We start from the raw sequence: 13,978 nt of genomic DNA on the forward strand, positions 1-13,978 counted from the left end.
GACTCCCAGTTGCTACACACTTTCGGTCCAACGGACACAGCATGGATGATCTTCGTGTCACTGCCCTGAAGGGCGGCTTCAAAACGTCAAATGACCGATTAATAGCAGAAACAAAATTTATAAATTGTTTCAAAGCTGTGCAGAAGGGTCTGAATAAGGACAACAACTTTCTATATTGGTATGAGATTGATGATATATGAACTGTCTCAGGCACCCTAGCTGAACTTGTGAACTAAGAATTTACGATACCTCTGGGTCAATCCTAATACCAGGTCTGTGAGCAATAAAGTAAACAAGGATCCTTATCTTACCCCATTTAGATGGTCTGTTTGTATTAAGGCATCTTAATGATGTATTTATGCTTGAAAAAAATATCTGTTTTTCCTTTTGATGTTGCATGTATATAAGCTGTCTGTACCACCAGCTTGCAAACTAACAGGATATAAACCTGACGAAGGCTGCAAGGCCGAAAGCTTGTTTATTCTTATTCATTTGTAGTTAGCCAATAAATGGTATCATCCTGATTTAAAACTTCTTGCTTATACATTTTTAGTCATCGGAAATCATTGTACAGTCATCGAAGAAAGAAACGAGACAAATGATGTTTCTCCAGCTGCATTTTTGAAATCTCCAGGATGTCGGTTCTGCGGGACACACGGCATGGCGACCAGAAATAGCCGGGTTCCCATCCAGTAAATGTGATGGTCTATTTCCACCCGCGATGTTATTCTATCCTTTCGTTTAGGCGCTGAAGAGCCTAATCCTTTTCTAATGACTCCCAGCGTATCCCCCAAAAACACCAAGTCCAAGATATTGAAGCCTCCCCCTGCTGTTTTAAGGCACACAACTGGCAAAGGGAGGGAGACGTGAAATGGAACATTCATTATATTTTTAAGAAAACAGCTTTGGAGCCAGTAGTTGGCGAGCCAGCTGAAAAAAGGTCACGGCGAAGTTATATGAATCATGGACTCGCTCCTACCGATCTCAGCGGGTAGTCCGCGCCTCGGCGGCCAGGTTCACACTCTCGTATTACACATGGAAAGTGAATTATACACACAGTTAGGCCGTCTCCCCGCTCCGCTTCCCTTTCGCTCCTGCGCTGTGCACGGCCTCCATCTTCCTCTGATGACCCTGCAGAGAGAAGAGATTATTCTGTATGACTGGAGAACAGTCTGATCTGCTCTACGCTGAGGAACGTTCATGCTCGATTACCTGTGTGAACACCACGCTACAGTGCAGAACTTTCAAATCCTATGAGCCTATTTAAGATGTTATACGCCATGAAGATGGTTGGAGTGGCGGAGTGTCCCCGCTGGTGTGATGAGCGATGTGTACGGCGGTGTGTTCTGATAGGATATAGGCTTGTTTTCTAGTTTATAGGGCTCTGAATGCAGCCCCAGGAGCAGAGAGATGAATCTTATACAAGTGTTATGCCGCCACTTTCCACACAAACACAGATAAGTGGAGGTTTTTTAAGGGATGACTGCAGCAGTACAACATATGTAAACTCAGGGCCGGATTTAGACTTTTTGCTGCCTGAGGCAAACTTATGAGGATGCTCCTCCCCCCACCAGGTGGGAGGTGAGAGGGATACAGAGGATGCCATATTTATTTCCTTTGAGGCCTTGATTACATTATAAATCACCAGCGCTATCGCAAGCGCTGAACGATTTATTGAGCTTTTCAAATCGCTTTTCCTGAGCGATTGAGATTTTCACTTCCTGACGTCAGTCAGGAAGTGAACACTTTGACCCGGAAAAGAATAAATGCAATGTATTTATTTTTAAAAGCATTTGGGAAATTGCTATACAATGTGATTTTTCAAGCGTTTTGAGCTTTTCCTATACCTTCCATTATAGAAAAAGTGCTCAGAAAATGGTACATGTAGCACGTTTGCATACCTCCCAACTTTTTGAGATGAGAAAAAGGGACACTTAAGCCATGCCCCTGCCACACCCCTGGCCTCGCCCTCACCACGCCTCTAGTCACTCATACCATAAAGATTTCATAAGAAAAATATGTTGTTTTATAATGCAAACCACACTGGTCCTTTCTATACTGGTTCATTTTCCTGCATAGTAACATTTTAAAATTAGAAATATATTAATTTAAAGGTTGGGAATAAAGTGTCAATCAAACACATTTTTAGTATAGAATTGTATATATTTACATAGAAAGAAGGACAAAGTCCTGAAAGAGGGACAAATAAGGGTGAAAGAGGGACAGAGGGACACTCTGTCCCTCTCACCCTCATTTGTCCCTCTTCCCAAAAAGGGACTGTCCCTCCGAAAACGGGACAGTTGGGAGCTATGCGTTTGCGATTTGCTGAAAATCGAAATGCTTACATGTGCACCCTCTCATACGAAATCATTGCATAAGTGCTTTTAGGGCGATTTCTAAAATCGCCAGCGCTTAAAAAAACCCGCCAACGCTCATGGGGCTTGATTCACTAAACTGTGTTATCTCAAATATCACACCTTATGAAAATATATCACACTTTATCAAAGATATCACACCTTATCAAAGTTAACGCGCCTTATCAGAGTAGCATAGCGAGCGCTAGGAACCCGCAGGGGCTCGTGTCAGGAAGAGTGCTATTGCCAATTAGCAGGCATAAGTTCATAGTGCTTGCTATGCTACTCTGATAAGGCGTGATATCTTTGATAAGGTGTGATGTTTGATAAGGTGTGATATTTGATAAGGTGTGTTATTTGATAAGGTGTGTTATTTGATAAGGTGTGATATCTTTGATAAGGTGTGATATCTTTGATAAGGTGTGATATCTTTGATAAGGTGTGATATTTGAGTTATCACGGTTTAGTGAATCAAGCCCATAGTGTGAACAAGCCCTTAAACAATGCACTTTGCCTGGCTGTCCTCCTGATCCTGTGTTTCTAATACTTTTAGCCATAGACCATGAACAAGCATGCAGCAGATCAGGTACTCTGATTCAGCTGGTTTTCCTGGATAAAGGGGCCCATACACTGAGCCGATTTTCTGGCCGACCGATCGATCCAGATCGATCGATCGATCGATTGAAAATCGGTTGGCCAATCGACCGATCGATAGCCGATTTCGATGGATTTCTGTCGAACTGGCAGGGTGGAAAATTTAGGTCGATCTGATGAGATTGCTTATCAGTTTGCATTGGCCTTAATGGAAATCTGATGGCAAGAAAATGCCATCAGATCGAATTTCAATAGATTTCAAACTGAAATCTATTGGAATTCTATCCTGGTAAAAAAAGTTCTAAAAACGCATCAGATAGAACATCAGATGCATTTCTTATCTATCTGCTGCCAATCTGACGAGTGTATGGGCACCCTTAGTCATGTATTCCAGGGTGTTTGACTCAGACACTACTTATGCCAGAAGATCAACAGGGCAGACAGACAACTGGCATTGTTTATAAGGAAATAAATATGGCAGCCTCCATATCTCTCTCACCTCGGGTTCCCTTTAAGGGCCAGTTCAGATGGAAGGCTGCTGGCGTCCGTCCATGTCATTTAGCACCAGGTTCCACTGCGTCTGCATGGAGATGAATGGAAGCGTTCATCTCAATGCAATTACCAGTGATTATACAAACACTGCAGTCCATCAAATTTTTTCAGATATGCATATGACCTTCTTTTGTCCTCCTCTAGAATTACCTCCTCACATTCATGTATACAAGATTTCTCATGAGCTTCACCTCTCCTCTGGAATCCCCTGTCACAACACACCCATCACTCTCCAACCTTTGATATGTTTAAATGCTCCCTTAAAACTCACGTTTTCTGACAAGCATAAACTCTAACTTAAGTCATTCCCCTTTCCACCTTTGGCCACGTTATACGTCTACTAGATGACCTAAAAACACACTTCCACTAGGTATGAATATTGTATACTGCCCCACCTTTTGCCCACATAAAGGCACCACAGCACCCTGCATATCACGATTGATGCACCACAGCTCCCAGCATGCCCGCCATTTAGGCATCACAGCTGACTCTGCCTGGGGGACATCTAACCCAGAATAGATCCGGGGCACGTGCCACTGATCCTTGGGGCTAGCGACGCCCCTGGTAAGCTCACAAGGGCAGAACTCTCTCACCCTTCTATCTTGGAATTTGTTACACATTTTATTCATGTTACTTTTGTCTAGTGATGGGTCGTTCGCGAACGAGGCAGCTCTAAGAGCCGGCTCTTTGCTGCGAACGACAAGAGCCGGTTCTCGGTTTTGAAAGAGCCGATGCCTCAGCCGCCCCACACAGCTCTGATTTGCTGTGTAATAAAGGGCGCTGAGGCATGCTGGGAGATGTAGTCCTCCTCTTCCAGCTTGTAGGAGTGTATGGGGCGGAGCAGAGCAGTAGCAGGAGGGATTGCCCCAGTCAGAGAAGCAGTCTGGAGTTGTCATGGAGACGGGGGCGGAGCTTTTACTCCCATTCTGAGTGGTATCTAGTGATATTTAATGAAGAGCCGATTGAGAGCCGTAAGAGCCGGCTCTTTAATGGGAGCCGATTCAGAAGAGGCGATTCAGAAGAGCCGATTCTCCGAGAAGAGCCGGAATTCCCATCACTACTTTTGTCACTGTCATTACCTATTGTACCTTGTACCGATTCTGTAATGTGTGTACCATTGTCTGTACTATTATGTACCCCATGTTTGTTTCTTACTTTGTACAGCACCATGGAATATGTTGGCGCTTCATACAGTAAATCAATATGAATAATATTTGTCTCTTGTTGGTCATCTTAGCACATGGGTAATGTCACAGCCATATATCGTCAGACAAGGTAAGTAAAGCTGAAGAAGGGGAAATTATTAATCTTTCATAAGAGAACTGTCTGCAAACTACCAATAATTTATTACAGACTAACACATTTCTTACAGTAGTTCAGTTTTGAAAACTTTTCTCAGTCTTGCCAATCCTAACCAGCACTGAAGAGTAAAATAAAGTAGTTGGCGCCATCTAGCGGAAGTAACATGTAAGCGCAGGAACCTCAATAAAAAAAATTGCCAAGCACTGAACACCATTTCTTTCTTCTCATTACAAACTGGTTCAAGCAAAAGTGCAGCAAATTGTAGCGCCTACAAGTAGAGATGATTAATGAGATGCAAATAATACCAACTTCAAGGCAGATTCAATGCAAACTGTACACAGCTTGTGATTGGAGCAATCAAAACAGTCAGAAATTGCATTTGATTGGTCCGGTTCTCAGCTGCAATTTGCATTAAATTTGCAAGCAAGCTGGAATTATTGACTATTTCTGCTTACAAGTAAGGGCCCTGGTCCTCAGACTGGCTTCTAGAGTGCCTCTTGTACACATGGCAGGAAAGCATTGACAGTTAAAGTGAAGTGAGAGAGATATGGAGGCTGCCATATTTAAGCAATACCAGTTGCCTGGCAGCCCTGCTGATCCTCTGCCACTAATACTATTAGCCATAGCCCCTGAACAAGCATGCCGCAGATCAGGTGTTTCTGACATTAATGTCAGATCTGACAAGATTAGCTGCATGCTTGTTTCTGGTGTGATTCAGACACTACTGCATCCAAATAGACCAGCAGGACTGCCAGGCAACTGGTATTGTTTAAAAGGAAATAAATATGACAGCCTCCATATTCTTCTCACTACGGTGGTCTTTAAGACAGACTGGTCCGTGAAACTCTGTCACTGGGCTATAAACTCATTGGGGGTGGGGTTTAATCCCTAAAGAGTTGATCCCTTATTATGAAAGTCAAGGTTTGGTTGCATTGAGAGGAGCAGGGACTTTCCTTGCATCGTTTACTCTCTGACATGACTGGTTCACTCAGGGCCGGTTCTCTCATGAAGCAAGGTGAAACACTTGCATCAGGCGCAAAGATTACAGGGACAGCATGCTTGTACTGTGTGTTTACAACAGCATGCGGTCAGAGTAGGAGGAGCCGTGAGAGGAGAGCGAGGTGAAGAGGTCATCATTGGGGAAAAGCAGCTTGTAGTGCTGTGTGAGGAGTCTGACAGTGAGTGAAAAGGGGGAAGCAGGAGAGCAGCAGTGTCTCATTTGACTTGCACAGCAGAAGGGAGGAGGTGGCACTGCTGTCCTGACTGGGGAGGAATGGACTGGCTGAGGGTGAGCAGTTTGTTTGTCACAGACTCGCAGCCAGCCAGTGTGCTATTGTGTTGAGCTGCAGCATGTCACGTGAGAACAAAATTGTCGGGTGCTGTGCGATCATTCCAAATCGGGAAGGAGGGGGCGCATCCTCAAAAGTTTTCCTCAGGCAGCAATAGTCTAGAATCGGCCCTGGGTTCACTTAATTACAAGGATTCCTTTATCTGAGGACGGTCATGACAATTAAAGTAGAGAAATACTTACGCTTGACATTGAGTCCTCCAGCTGCATGAGTTCCTCGTAGTGATCCCTGGCTTCCTGCAGAGGGCGCACCATCATCTCCTCAATCTGTGGGAAGAGCTGCCAGAGACATGTGACATGAGTCATGTGAACAAGTGCTCCCATGAGGAGATTGCTTCTCTTTTTAAACAGGCATATCAATATTGGTAAAGTAATCAAACAAAAACAAAAAAAATCTTAGACGATTATGCACCTTTATCCTGGAACATTGAATGTCGTTGGGGGTTATTATTATTTATATAGCGCCAACATGTTCCACAGCGCAGTACAGAGTATATTGTCATATCACTAACTCCCTCACAGGGGCTGTGGGATGTGGGAGGAAACCAGAGTGCCCGAAGGAAACCCACACAGACACAGGATAACATACAAACTCTGTGCAGATAGTGCCGGGATTCAGCGCTGCAAGGCGGGAGTGCCATCCACTACATCACCATGCTGCCCGATGGGGTTCCCACATATTCTACAATACTCTATATGATTCCATCACATCTGAGCGGCCTACGCCTCTCTTACCTTCATGACCGTCTCAAACATGGGAATGAGCACAAACTTGATGAATCCGATCTGAGCCTTGGGTTTTGTGACTTTATCCCTGTCCATGAATGGTGTGACTGGAAGACCCTCCTGCTTCTCACGATCACTCTGGAAATTAGATACCACGTTACTGATTGCCTTATAGACTGAATTTGACTAACAAAACAGCCAACAATTCAGCCAAGTGAGTGTGTGTGTAAGAGGCGTAGGGATCACTATAGTACCCATAATGACTGCTATGGGGCCCGTAGCCAAGGGGGGCCGAGTGGCAATAATGGCCAGCAGTGAAAATGGGGTCTGCAGTTGGCCCTCTCAGGTACAGAGTAATGTGAGCGGAGCAAAGGAGAGAAATTATCTATACTGGGGGCTACCTAATACAGGGGACCCCTCTGATTACCCATGCTGGGGAGTTTGTGTATCTTGGGGCGTCCCAAATAGGTTAGAGGCCTATCACCATAGCTCCCTTCTGTCCCTCTTTTGAAAGGACAGTCCCTCTTCGGGAGCCCTGTCCCTCTGTCCCTCTTTCCTCCTTATTTGTCCCTCTTTCAGGACTCTGTCCCTCTTTTTATGTAAATATATATATTTCTCTGCTAAAAAATGTGTTTGATTCTAAACTTTATTCCCATCCTTTAAATTGATATATTACTAATTTTAAAATGTTAATATGAAGTAAAATGAACCAGGATAGAAAGGACCAGTGTGGTTTGAATTATAAACAAAACATTTTTCTTATGAAATCTTTATGGTATGCGTGACTAGGGGTGTGCCGGGGGAGTGATCAGGGGTGTGGCAGGGGTGTGGCTTAAGTGTCCTTCTTTCTCATCTCAAAAAGTTGGGAGGTATGTATCACACCTCCAGCAAGTCATCTAATGGTACACTTTTCCAAATAGGACTCAACCCTTTTCAGGATAAATAAACTTGCTGTAATTTTATAATATAACATACCTCCCAACTTTTTGAGATGAGAAAGAGGGACACTTAAGCCACGCCCCTGCCACACCCCATGATCATGCCCCCGGCACACCCCTAGTCATACATACCATAAAGATTTCATAAGAAAAATGTTGTTTTATAATTCAAACCACACTGATCCTTTCTATCTGGTTAATTTTCCTTCATATTAACATTTTAAAATTAGTAATATATCAATTTAAAGGATGGGAATAAAGTTTAGAGTCAAACACATATTTTCATAGAGAAATATATATATTTACATAAAGAGGGAGAAAGTCCTGAAAGAGGGACAAATGAGGAGGAAAGAGGGACAGGGCTCCCAAAGAGGGACTGTCCCTCCAAAAGAGGGACAGTTGGGAACAAGTGTCCCTGCGTCTGTTCCTGTGTCAGTGCTTTGCGCTACTGCGCATGTCAAGCACTGACAGACGTTGGGACTGGAAGCAGGGCGGGCCGGCCGAGCGGGCGAATGTGTGTGCGCATGCGTACTGACTGGCGGCGGCATGAAGAGACCTAGAGGGCTTAGGTCAACTAGTGATATAATATTGCGGTTATGCAGCATAAAGACCAGCACAAGGTTTTGGCTGGGTGGTGGGCCCATTTGGGTGATCAAAATCGTTGTTTATATGGCGAGCTTTAGATATTAACTAACTCAGGTGATAAAACTCAGCAAGGATAGGAATCAAGTGTAAACATCACAAACAGAGCTCAGAGGCTTTTGAGTAGAACAGATTGTCCAAATGATGGTGCTATTATGGCAGAAAGCAACCTACAGATGTACTTGGCTAGTTGGCTCGGAGCCCCTGATGAGTCATATGACGAAACCGGTAGGGAGTGGCCTCGTGGTGAGTGGAGAGACGCTAGCACGGCGGTGGTGAGGACGTCCTGATACTGTTTTATTTACATGCGCATGTTCTGAGTTTTAAATGTGAGTGTACTACTATCTTTTACTACCTTTTAATAAACGGAGTTATGCTATGATACTCTTCATTTGAGTTCATAAAGGGAGAAGGTTGCTGATTACGCATAGGATGTGTGGTGAAAAACGTGATTGCTGGACTATCATGGTCAGCCACGGCATCCGGTGAGCCTTGAATTTTTACTTCACTTGGATACACAGAGTGGTGGTGCTTTTTTGGTTCCTGGCACGGATTGGTGCTATCATTGCTGGTGGAGGGCTAATTGATACCAGGTCTCCATACAGTATTATGCTATCTGTTGTTCCTTGTCTCTGAGCTATTAATAGGAGGAAGAGGCTGATCGTGAGGGGCCACATTACTGTACTAAAGCGATTGATGCTGACTTTAAATAATCAGCCCATCTATCTAGTGAGAGTGATACCTGCTATTATTGCAACTGTATGCCAACATTGAAATAGAATAGAGGATTGCGACAACTGGAAATTCAGTTACTGCCTGGGACATTGGTGCATGGACTTTTGTGGAGAGTGGGACTATTTATTTGTATTTATTTGTATTTACGTTGCTGTGCACTGACAAGTGTAGAGCGCCATTCTCTAATACTAATCTTTATTTAGGGTGAATTTACCCACCCATGTGTGTGGCGATCCACTTGTCAGTTCTGTACTGTCTAAGTGACTTTAGGATATAGGTTATAAGAGGAGCGCATCTGCCATATTGCTCATCTCTTTAATCCTTACTTGCTAGCAAGCTGCTCCTGTGTGGATAGATCACAGACAAATCATTCCTGCCCCCAGCTTGTGTCTGACAACTACAAGCAATGGGAGGAGGAAATAGGCAGGAGGGAGAGAAACACTGTGCGTAATCCCTTATCTTAGTAGCTAAGCATAGCTGGACACTACAGCTTGTATTTTACAGACAGGAAGTTTTGAAACAGGATTACCTAACAATAACCCTAGTTTATTGGATAAAAGAAAAGCAGTAAGCTTTCAGCTAGTAGGCCTTCTTCAGACCCCTTTCATGTTGACTGACAATGTTAGAACATACAATCAGAAGGAGGTAGAGAGATTTTTTTTGCAAATATAAGTGTCATCCAGATACATTAATTATAAGGGATCTTGCAAGGATTGTGAGGTATTTGTGGCAAATAGATAAGACTGTTGGTTTACTTAACTCCTACATAGACTCAGACTGACTTGGAGAGTTTTTAAAGACCCTATCCTATTCTGAGTACACTGCTGGAGCCTGGTAACAGTTGTACTGTATGATACTGAGCAGGGGGGCACTCAGGTGGACACAGTGATTCCCAAGAGGGGCCAGTGCCCCAGAATGCCCCAGTGTAGTTATCAGTGCTACAGTGCCCTTATGTCTATCACATTGCACACCTGCATGAAGTACTCTTCCAGCAGACAGTCCACCCAGGGCTCAGCCACCTCCGTGGGACGCACCTCGTTAGAAATATCGCAGCACTTTATTAGCATCATCTGCAGCTGAAGGAGAAGTAAAACATATAACAAATGTTAGAAAACATACTTGAAGTCCAACTAAACAAGTCAAAATTCTAATGGTAAAATAATACATACAGTGAAGTCCATAAAAGCAAAGGACTGGGCTGAATTCCTGCTTTGTGGGCCAAATGTGCTTGCCACTGGCCTCATCTGTAGTATGGGATACAGTTTTGGGCACCACACTATAAGAAGGACATGAACATTATAGAACGGGTACAAAGATGGGCAACTAAGTCAGAGGGATGGGAGGTCTCACTCACCAAGAAAAGTTGGACAAACTGGGCTTATTTAGCTTGGAAAAAAGGTGACTGAGAGACGACCTGATTACCATGTATAAATACATCAGAGGGCAATACAAAACCTTGGCAGATGATGTTCTTGCCCCTAGGCTTGTACAATGAACATGATCAGCGTATGGAGGAAATGGAATTTGCCATCTATTTAGGCAGGGGTTCTTTACAGTAAGAGTGGTAAAACGCTGTAATATCCTAACTCAGGAAATATTTTATTTGCATTTAAAGAGGGCTTGGATACTTTCCTTACATGGAACAGCTATAATTGCTAGTTAATTCCCAGCAGCGTTGGAGACATAGAAGACTGGAGCCAGGAAAAGGTGAGTTGTTCCCTGCTGCTGCTGTGCTAAGTTCTGGAGGCGGGAGTGCTGAAGGGGGGACCGAGGTGAGGGAGGGGGCGAGTCGGACCATCCTCTCTGCCGCTCTGTCCTCCTCTTGCCCCTAGAAATGGCCCTGAATTGGCCCCAGAGCTGCGAGTCCCCACCCCCGGCTTCTCCCCCCCCACGGGCCCCCCTGCAGTCGCATCCATTGCTGGGGCAATTGTTACACCACTAATCTGTATTTCACACTCACGGTTTTCACGTGTTCCTCATTAGTGAAGTCAAAGATGGATATGACCTGTCTGAAGGCCTCCAGGATGTCCCCGTGTCTCGCCATGTCTGTCGCCAGAATCAAACGTATGATGGACTGTCAGGAAACAAATACAGAGATTCGAGGATGTTCAAAATCTATCTAGATCATACACGTCAAACTCCGGCCCGCGGGCCAAATCTGGCCCTCAGAGCCATTAAATTTGGCCCTCAAGTGGTTTTCCCACTTTGCATTATGTTTGGCCCACTCTAGACCACCAGGGAAACCAAATTTGAGGTGAAGCCCTAGAACGCCAGAGAAGCCATATGGAGGAGGTAGAGGGAAAGCACTAAACACTAAGGAACTGTATAGGGGAGGGAGGAGAGCCACTAGACACCAGGGAACTGTATAGGGGAGGGATGAGGACCACTAGACACCAAGGGAACAGTATAGGAGTTGGAGGGCCGTAATTGGACACCAGGGAACTTTATAAGGTGGCCAGTAGATATTGAGGTTGGCCCAAGGCTAGGTCCCAGTGTTCAATGTCGGCCCACTTTATATTTGAGTTTGACACCCCCGATCTAGATGAAGCAACTGATTTGTGGCAAATTTGATCATTTAGATGGAATCTGGTGAAATCTGCTGCTGCATTCAGAATAGATAATCAGATTAGGATTCATTTTGAGGGTCTGATCTAGAGATAATGATGTAAAATGCTTCTGCCTTGCATGCAAATATGTATGCGGTTTGGAACTGGTACTAAAACACAGCAATGTATAGACAGATGCAGTGTGTCTCATGCTGAAACCAGGATAGTTCATTTTGCAAGGTCTTCTTTTCTTGACTTGTTCCTTATCATACGTAGGAATTTTGGTGATGACACCATGTACAGGGGCTTTACAAATGGACTATGTCCAAATCTTAATCACGTATGGCTGTAATTGCAAAAATGTATGCAAAATTTCACGTAATTGTAATTAGCAGATTACCATCATCACTTATAACCAACGGTAGGTAATAGCATTACCTGCCGGATCTGTTTGAAGAGATCGGGGGACACGTTGGAGAAGATGTTGTTTTCTGGCTGTGCCAGGATTTGGAAGGCCACGGCACAGTGGTGGTTCTCCAGGGGAGAGATGTCATTGTAGCGGATGGCCAGCTCTGTGTGGGCATTAATCTGGTACCTGAGGAGTAGAGGACAGAAGTGAGAAACAAGCAATTGTTCTGGATAATAGTCTTGGTATCGTACAGTTACAGCAGCAGAGATCCTGTCCTGACGCCACACAGCTCTGTATCCTCCTGCTCAAGAGTGTAATTGGAAATCACTGGGCCTCCCCTGCAAAACTTTGGTTCTCCCATCCTCTCCTACCCCCTCAAAACATAAATGGGAAAGGCAGGCCTGACAGGATATTAAAAAAACAAACAAACAAACAAAAAACACCAGTATAGGTATCCAGGTATAGGTGCCTTCAGTATATAGCCTGGTATTGGTAGCCTGGTATAGGTGCCCCCAGTAAAGGTAGCCTGGTATAGGGGCCCCCAGTATAGGTAGCCTGGTATAGGGGGCCCCAGTTTAGGTAGCTAGCTATAGGTTTCCCCAATATAGATAGCCTGGTATAGGTGCACCCAATATAGGTAGCCAGGTATAGGTGCACCCAGTATAGGTAGCCAGGTACAAGTGCCTCCAGTATAGGTAGTCAGGTATAGGGAGCCAGGTATAGGTGCCTCCAGTATAGGTAGCCAGGTATAGGTGCCTCCAGTATAGGTAGCCAGGTACAGGTGTCTCCAGTATAGGTGGACAGGTACCTCCAGTATAGGTAACCAGGTATAGGTTAGCACAAGAGAACACTAGAGGAGCACAGGGTATATGAAATTAGCAAAATTTATTATAGCAATATACACATGACAAACCAACACACATTGACTCATAAAATACCCCCATAAAAACCCCCTCAACTGACTGGAAAGGCGCCTGTAGCAAAAATATATAGCAAAACAGTCCCGGAGTGCACTCCTTGAAAAGACCAGTGCTGAGAAAAAAATGTATATGTAATAATCTTCAGGCCCATTAAGCAGACAGGAGGACTAGTGAACACTAGGGTCCATGGGACAAATATCTTCGTCCTCAACCCGTGTGCATATTGTGAAGCACGCCTCTATATTGTGAATATATACGTGCGCATTACAGCCACATCTCAGAGTCAAACCTTTCAACCTCAGGCTGGCAGCGTTTGTCACCAATTTGATAAAACTTACATGACCTAGTATGCAGTTGCCTTCCGAGCGGCTGCGGGGACCTTGTATGGCCAGCCAAATGTCAGCAGCGGTGGCGCTCGGGGCAGAACGCGCTGCAGCCGTTTGATGAGGCGAAAAGGAAGCGCACGGAGGCATGGGGAGGACAGAGCTCCGCCCACTTCTCCAGCGTCACTGGCTCATGTGACGCGTTTCATCCAAACGGATTTCCTCAGACATCTAAGGGAATCTGTTTGGATGAAACGCGTCACGTGAGCCAGTGACGCTGGAGAAGTGGGCGGAGCTCAGACATCTGAGGAAATCCGTTTGGATGAAATGCGTCACGTGAGCCAGTGACGCTGGAGAAGTGGGCGGAGCTCTGTCCTCCCCGTGCCTCCGTGCGCTTCCTTTTCGCCTCATCAAACGGCTGCAGCGCGTTCTGCCCCGAGCGCCACCGCTGCTGACATTTGGCTGGCCACACAAGGTCCCCCGCAGCCGCTCGGAAGGCAACTGCATACTAGGTCACGTACGTTTTATCAAATTGGTGACAAACGCTGCCAGCCTGAGGTTGAAAGGTTTGACACTGAGATGTGGCTGT

The 13,978-nt window shown here is 44.9% G+C and overlaps 1 protein-coding gene across 1 annotated transcript in view; it reads right to left on the bottom strand.

The window, feature by feature from the left end:
- Positions 1-560: 560 nt before the first annotated feature.
- LOC137522355 (high affinity cGMP-specific 3',5'-cyclic phosphodiesterase 9A-like) overlaps positions 561-13,978 on the bottom strand; it is a 52,682-nt gene continuing 39,264 nt past the window's right edge. The window contains exons 13-18 of the mRNA XM_068242401.1: positions 12,176-12,332; positions 11,152-11,265; positions 10,163-10,267; positions 6,886-7,014; positions 6,334-6,429; positions 561-1,131 (exon numbers count right to left, since the gene is read on the bottom strand). Of these exons, the coding sequence (XP_068098502.1) occupies positions 1,060-1,131; positions 6,334-6,429; positions 6,886-7,014; positions 10,163-10,267; positions 11,152-11,265; positions 12,176-12,332 (673 nt within the window). The 3' untranslated portion in view covers positions 561-1,059. The remainder of the gene's footprint in view (positions 1,132-6,333; positions 6,430-6,885; positions 7,015-10,162; positions 10,268-11,151; positions 11,266-12,175; positions 12,333-13,978) is intronic.

This window comes from Hyperolius riggenbachi, chromosome 6 (genome assembly GCF_040937935.1).
Source record: "Hyperolius riggenbachi isolate aHypRig1 chromosome 6, aHypRig1.pri, whole genome shotgun sequence".
In the NCBI taxonomy this organism is placed as follows: Eukaryota; Metazoa; Chordata; class Amphibia; order Anura; family Hyperoliidae; genus Hyperolius; species Hyperolius riggenbachi.